Source organism: Stylophora pistillata, chromosome 10, assembly GCF_964205215.1.
Source record: "Stylophora pistillata chromosome 10, jaStyPist1.2, whole genome shotgun sequence".
In the NCBI taxonomy this organism is placed as follows: Eukaryota; Metazoa; Cnidaria; class Anthozoa; order Scleractinia; family Pocilloporidae; genus Stylophora; species Stylophora pistillata.
In genome coordinates this window covers 30657251-30665324 of record NC_142528.1, presented here as the reverse complement: position 1 = coordinate 30665324, position 8074 = coordinate 30657251, and the positions used below count along the sequence as shown (strand labels likewise).

General features: G+C 37.6%; 1 protein-coding gene across 1 annotated transcript; it reads right to left on the bottom strand.

The window, feature by feature from the left end:
• Positions 1-1788: 1788 nt before the first annotated feature.
• On the bottom strand, positions 1789-4109 carry LOC148722654 (adenosine receptor A2b-like). Its single transcript, XM_088735536.1, has one exon. The coding sequence runs from the start codon at positions 3935-3937 to the stop codon at positions 3026-3028; it is 912 nt and encodes a 303-aa protein (XP_088591662.1). The 5' UTR covers positions 3938-4109; the 3' UTR covers positions 1789-3025.
• Between the last annotated feature and the right edge of the window lie 3965 nt (positions 4110-8074).

Sequence of the window (8074 nt, the reverse complement as noted above, 5' to 3'; positions counted from 1 at the left end):
TAGCGGAACCTGCTTTCTTCTCTCCGTCAGCGTAGTCTGAAAAGGTTGAAAAACCTGAAGTTTAATTTAGTCAGCGAACTGGTATAATGAAAAGTGTTCTTAGGCAACTTGTTTCTTTATTGCCATTATATTCTCACTAAGGTTGGCGCATCCCGTCTTAGAAGAGCGCAGTGAATAAAATGCTTATACGTAGAAGTATTTGAACGCCGCCAAAATACCTCTTCGTCATCTCTGCACCCGTCTATAAAATCTGTAGCCTTGAAACGCCGGTATATATAGCTACTGGATCAATGCTTGTTTTCTCAACTTTCCTCTTTTTAATTAAGTGCGAACGCTAATTTTGAAACTGCACTGACCTGCAAAAAAAGCTAACATGCTAGAAAAGAAACGCACATGAAAGTAGGAAATCAATTATTAGTTAGTCATTTCCATTCCTGTGGATGACATCATTTGTCAAATTATGCCGTTCCAGGCGTTCAGTCAGTGAAACGTAACGATGGTAGAGCGAAAACGAGGGAGATTTGGGTCGAGTTTAGTCATGTACCCAGATCTTTTACGGCCAAGCGGTTACAGTTATAGGATCAGAAGGTCGGGTCGTGTAGTTCCTTTACGCGTATTAGTACCTTTACGCGACCTGACGTTAACTCCCTTGTGTTTTTCTATCCGTGCTACCATTGCAACAGGTTGGAGAGAGGTGCATACGCGCAATACGCGCACATGCATACCGCTCGATTTATTGCTCTCTGCCCAAATCTCACCGTTTACTAACGCGCTTCGTTTTACTCACTGGATAACTGGAATAGGCTACAAGCAGAGAAAAGTACAAAACAGAAACTGAAACAAAAAAACAAAAACAAAAACAATCCAAAAATCAAAACTTCAAGTAACAGTTCGATGAAGAACCATCTGTATAACTAGACACTGAAGAAAATAACGAAAGCTTGAAGAACTACTCAGGAGTCTCAACTGTCTCCAATAATTTTCTAAAGTGGAGGTGAATAGTGGTAGATATTTACCGAGCTGCAAAGCGGCAAAGTAAATATTCGCCACAGGTGAGAAGTGCTTTTCGCGCGGGTTGATTGGCTGGTTCTGAAGTAATGCGCTCAACTTCGGTGAATAACAGCCAAGTAATTCTGGGTTAATCAAGTGTAAGCATTTTGCGACATTGTTTTGAGTTTTCAAGTCGCCAAGACAAATGGTAGCTGCCCGGAAATTCTGTAAGTTCCAAGGTTGAGACGTAGTCTCTCTATAAGTGGTCCACTGCATTTCAGAAACATAAGTAAATAAATAAATTTTCAAGTTTTTTTTCAAATATCTATCTTAATCCAAATGATTTTGTTTTTAATTTATCGCAGAATATTTCAACGGAGCTTAAACCGCTCAAAGGCACATTCTCATCAGACGTGAAAACAAAACACAATACAGCTGTTGAGCACTTCGCTCAATTTTTTTTTCAATTTTTCCCATGGTTTGTGGAAAGGCTCAATATTTTTACATTATGAACTAAGACTTGAGTATTATTTCATCCAATACCTATTTTCCGGTGGCGATATTGGCTTATAATTGTTATAACTGAGTTTCATCTAAGTAATTCCGGCTTTTGTTTGTTCTTGAATCTTAAGCCATGACGACAAAAGAGGCTAGAACGAAACACTTTTCACCCTGGCCTTAGCGAATCCTGTCAAAATGATTGTTGAAACTTTTCATTCTTAGCACAGGTTAGATTTACCGGGAAACCAAAAGGAGAAGGACAGGGAGAAAATAAACAATCAGAGGCAGTTTGCACTATTCCGCACAAAAGTTGTTTTCTTCACGATGGACTCCTTTTCTTTAATACTCTTTAATCAATCCAATGAATCTTCCGATTGACGCCAATCAATCACTTTTCACACTATCTTTTTAGCTCCACTGCTAACAGAACACTAATTTACGTCTTTGACTTTGATGAACCTATGATTTAACTGTTAGGCAAATGATCAGCGATGGAGATATTCGATTGAGGAAGGCCATATATTACTTGCATGTCTCACTGAAAATGCTTCGAGGTTGAGTCGTTTGACAAACACTTTATTTCAAAACATTAGTTGAATTGGCTGTCTCAGAGGAACTTGTTATCAATTTTGCAATAAGTAGTTTGGACACCTGGAGGCAGATTAGATAAACAATCTGTTTGTTTGGAGTTTATAATTAAAACTAAAATAAAAAATGAAAATGTCCTCAAAGTGCACCAAATGATTTTATCCCATCACTTGGTTCTTTTTTTAGTTTAGTCTGTTTAGTCTTATCACTTTATTTTGGTAGAAGTGCAAACAGAAACAACAACCTACTCGAAAACTTAAAGTTCAATTAATGTTATTTGACTGTCATGGCCAAACCTGACCAAACCTGAATTAGGTGAAAATAATTAAACCCGACACGTACTCTAACGCCCTTTTGTTTAAAAAAAAAAACATTAATTTCCTTATCCTGAATTTTTTTTTTTTTTAAAGCGTTAAAATCCTTATTACATATTATTATTGTATTTGCTCAAAGAGGGAAAGTGAAAAGTCTGCGTTTTAAATTAATGCAATTTCAATTTCGTTCCCTCCATCAAAAGCCTATATTAGTTCAAGCGCCTACAAAGCGATCTTTCTAATTTGCGTTACTCCCCTGTTGGTTGCTTTTTATAAAAAAATCGCTGTTTCTTAATTTTGCACTTCATTATATAATACAATTTTACACGAAACACCGATCCAATTGTACATCTACCACTTCCCCCAGCTTTACGTCCCTGAAATACACTCTTGTTCGCTCTCCATTGCGTAACTAAAAACCGCAGACTGCATGCACTGAACCCGTGTTGGTCACATAAGTGGGTTAATTCTGCCTTTTGCCGTTTTTTTTTTTAGCCTTATGTAGCGAAGCGGGAAGCGCCGAGTTTATTTCGCTAGCGCTTTTAGCACTGATCCAAGAGAAAATAGGTCAAGTAACAGGCGAAGTAGCGTTTACATTTACAGCGCTGAGCGCCGATTGTTCGATAGTAAGGTTACGTACTATACCGAGACATGCTCCGAAGTATGTCCATAAGGGCGCACCGAATGTGTCTCATCTTCCAGCAGTAGATGACAGGGTTTAGAGATGAATTTAGAAAAACCAGAGTCAATGAGAAGAGATGTAAACTCTTCAATGTCACCGTCGGACCGTACAATCTTATGGCCGTCACACAGCTCCAATAAGGCACATAACAAACTAGGAACGCAACATACACATAAACACTAACGAATGCAGATTTTATGACACCTGATAGATTTGTTATATCTTTAGATTGTTCGCCGCGTGCCTGCATGGACTGAATCCTATTTTTATGGCATCGCACAACCAAATAAAGTTTGATGTAAATCACTATTGTCAAAACAAGGCCACTCACTTGAGCAATTGACTGAACTATGATCTGAATAGCACGTAAACCACTCAATATTATCAAAGAAACAAATGCACTGAACACCCATATTGAAATTACCACAGCAACAACACGTTTGTGAGTTACAAGTTCCTTGTATCTGAGATGAAGATGGACAGCTAAGAACCTATCTGCACTAACAGCCACAACACCCAAGGACGAAGCAGAAGAAAATAACAAACCAACATTATTAAACATCCGATACGTGAAGCAGCTAGGGCTGTTTTGTTGCAGCCAACTGACAAGTAGTGAAGTGTAAAATGGCTGAACAAACAGACCAACACCGACATCAGAAACAGCCAGACTCAAAAGCAAAGTCTTTGTCGTCTTTGCGGGCCAGGATGAAGTCTTCCTTATCGCGTACAATGTCACAATGTTAAGCATGACGGCAAGATAGGTTAGAAAATTATTGAAGATACAGTTAGCGATGTAACTCGAACGAAGGTCTTCGTATTCAGAGACAAAGGGAAAATATTGAATCAATGTTTCACAAAACATGATTGGTACATAAACAACAGAGCTGCGCAATGAAAAATCCGTAAGGTTTCAAAGGAAAGTGATACCTTTGTCAGGCTTTGGCAAGGAGCTTTAAAAACGCATCGAAATTACGGTTTCTCAGCCTGAGGACACGTTTTGATGTCAAGACTTAATCGCAGCCGTGAAGTGATCTTCGACCAGTTGTTAACTTCCTTCGGCGAGGCTTTGATAAAAGGACACTCTAAATATTGCCAGTGAAACTTTTTCTGTGAGTTAAACTGAGTCAAGCATATCTCCAAAAATTTGAGAAGTGAACGTGTTTCAAGGCGTGATTAAGATGCCTTTGATGTTAAGAATCTAGAAATGTCAACTATTGCTTTTGCAACTCACCCGAATTGCGGTTTCTAAAAATGAGATCTCATTATGAATGCAAGGCTAAATAAATCCCATGTAGTCTCTCGTCAATCTTTTTCGCCTCTTCCAGTTGTATTAAATGAACAGTCAACCTCAAATGATTCTATTCATAACATGATTAATGAGTTTTATCAAACGATATCGTGTTAATAGCACAATATCCCAATCTGAATGGGATTCTTGACAAAACTTATACATTGCTTTATTTATTTGATTGATTAAGCGCAGGAAGTGTAAAATTTTAACCAGTCCAATTTGAAGCTGCATACAAAATCAGACGTATTTAACTACCTCGTTCATGATAATCAGTCTAATTATAGGAAAGTACCCCAGTGAGCAGATTGTCACAGAATTTTCTAAACTTAATATGAGGTACAAGGACTATATTTCCAGGGTTTTCAATAAAAGCCAGTAACCATGGTTACCTGCAGCGATCTACTGTCCCCATTAAAACCACTCATATAATTACCACCGCCTGCAAGCAGGTGCTCATGTTTATACGAGTTAGCAGAGGAGGTCTTGAAACGAGAGTCAGGAGTTGATTTTCGAATATCCTGCCTTTATCATAGAAGGAGCAAAATTACTGAATTCTGGTGGTCAAGACAGAGGGAATTTTTTCTTAATTTTTGTAATTGCCCCGGGCAAAATTACTTGGAAATGATTGGCTGAAAATCGCTTAGCAACTGCTGCCATGGTAAAGAAATTTCTGTCTGTTTTGTGGCGTCCCGTTTTGCGCGAGATCAGTAAGAAAACATTTTGCCCCTTATATTATAAACAAGTAATGACATGGTTCCTCGTAAAATTAAGGATTAATATCACTTGTGTTTTCGGAAGTTGCAGAAATTGCCCGAGTCGCGCAGCGACTCGGGCAATTTCAGCAACTTCCCGGCGAAAACACGCGTGATATTAATCCTTAATTTTACTCGGCCCCATGCGATTACCTATACTTATTCGCGAACGCAGTATCATGCTGACACGGGTCGGGAATGACGGGAAAATTGCAGCAGTGCCAACGAAAACTACCGTAAACAGCACTCTTCTTGATGCGCAGAATAATGGAAGTTACATTTCCGTGCTTTTAACGGCCCATTTTACAGGCACAGCTGCCGCTAATGGCAAAATGTTACTAATAACCCAGTGTTTCCTTTACTAGTGAACAACCTGTTTAACAATATTGCTAACTAAAGTTGAAAAAAAATTGCAAAAGTTGGCAATACAAATACATCAGCTTTTAACATAAATCTCAAGAAGTTTTTACAAAATCAATTTATTTATAGCAGATTTTCGTCCACTTTGTCATGAGCGTAGTAAACTAGTGACGGGAATTTGTGTCTGCCAATTTAAGGATAGTCGTGTTCGGCCAAGTTGAAGTTACTTCACCAATAGAAGGGGTCTCAAAAGGGTAGTGGTGCTTAAAGCTGACCTTCAGTTTTTTGCCCCTAAAGGAATAGTTTTTGGGCCGTTTAATGGCTAACCGATAAGAGTATTCACGATTGACGATTAGATTTTTCAGAAGGTCTATTTGATTCGTTTGTAAATGGCTCTAAAGGATACGCATTCAGCATTGTCCATTTGATTTCCCACCGAAATGACTGTGTTCTCGACATAAAAGAAAGGCATCCTCTGAGTTTCCTCCTGCACTTAAATTTTTATCGTTGACAAAGGCTTACGGCAAAAGCCTACTCTCGAAGCTATACGGCGAGCCCTGAGGGCGTTCGCATTAAATGGAATAGAAAAGAAATCCTTCTGAAAATTAAGACGTTTGATAGGAAGATTGATCTCTGATATAAATTGTATAGGTGCTTTTAGATACCAATTAGAGATTTCAATTTCGACAGAAGACCTGAGTTTCCAAAAAAATGATCACTTTTTTCGGAAGAAAAAGCAATTTATTTATTTATATCAACTTTATTTGCATACAGTTGGAAGATCAAAAGAATATAAATGCAAATAGGTTGCCAGCAGGGAAGAACTTAATCTTCATGTAAACCTGACCCCCCGATAGAAATAAAAGATCTATATACATAGTTAAAATATATACACTATGTTGGCATCGATAAAACTATAGCAATCTAAAATGTATAGATATAACCAAATAATTAATTTAAGCCTAGTGCGAAACAGAATCCTTAAAGAATTCCACTCATCAATGTACCTGTGCCAAAAGCAGTAATTAAGAATATTTGTTCGTGCATAGGGTTTCCAAATTTTGTATCTGTTGGTACATCTTGTTCGGCAAGAAGAAAACTGTAAATAATCATCTAGACGTACAACACAAAAGCCCTCGATATACTTAAAAAGTTGTGTGAGACTTGTAAAAACCTCGACGGATTTAGAGATTCATCCATCTTAGTCTCGATAGTCTTTCGTCGTCAGTAATGTCCTTGCTAAGAATCCACTTGGAGGCATTACGTTGCATCCGCTCCAGTTTGATTGAGGTACGATTCCTGAGAAGCTATCTCCTCTTAATTTAAGTAATTACAACTTAAGAAAGTTTTAAGAAAGAAAAAAAGTTAAAAAAAAAAAAAACTTAAGAAAGTTTTTCATAAAAAAAACCTACACTGGTCTCCCAACAAATTTCTTTAGTTTTATTCCCTCATGCTACAAAATTGGCCTTATCCAAACTCTTATTGACCGTATCTACAAAATCAACAACACCTCTTCCGGCCTTCAAAACGATCTTAAGAAACTTTCCGACACTTTAAAACGTAATTCTTTTCCTTCGCATATTACTGAAAGAACTTTCAAGCAGTATCTTGACGGGTCCTCCTCTCAAAATAGCCGGAACATTGATCACAATAATACACGTTACTTTAAACTCCCTTTTGTCGGCTATTATTCTAAAATAGCGAACCTTAAACTCCGACAACTCACTAAGCGCTTTTGTAAATCGGACCTAAATATCAAACTAGTTTTCACTTCTTTTGAAATTAAAAACATGTTCAGTCTTAAAGATCGTACTCCTGATGCTCTAAAATCCATGGTAGTTTATCAATTTTCTTGTGCGGGATGTAATTCCCGTTATATTGGCAAAACTAGTCGCCACTTCTCTTCTAGGATAAAGGAACACACAGAAAGCGATAAAAACTCGCATATTTTTAAGCATTTCAACACATCTCCTTCTTGTAAAAACAAATACTCCCTTTCTTGCTTTAGTATTCTAGATTCTGCTAACAACTCTATTGATTTGAAACTCAAAGAAGCTTTTTATGTGAATAAGATCAAGCCTGAACTTAAAAAACAATTACAGCATTACAACACTTTTCTAGCGTTCTAGGTCACACCTTTGATGTTTGGGGTCACGTTGTAATTAGTACCCGCTTTTGTATTACATCTACTTGTCTGTTATATAATTACTCACGTTGAGTTACTCATTGATTGAAGATGGCATGAGCATGCCGAAACATGTCTCAAAAACGTTGTCTATTTCTTACAAAACTTAAGAAAGCTTTTAAACTGAAAGTATGGTTCAGAAAACCATATAATCGTATTTCCCCCAATGAAAAACGAAGATAAACGAAGAACATTATTTGCTTAAAGCGTGTTAAGATTCTCACACTTATTAACCCAAATGTACGAAAACCACCTCGTTGAAAACATCTTGCCAAAGTGGCCGCGCCACAAACCACAACGCGGAGATAATGAAAAGATACTGCATCGGTTTTTTCCTAGGCTTTCAACGTGTTGCTTAGAAAAACTAGATGTGAGAATTAACAACGTCGAGGGAAAGCAGCTTAGTTACTT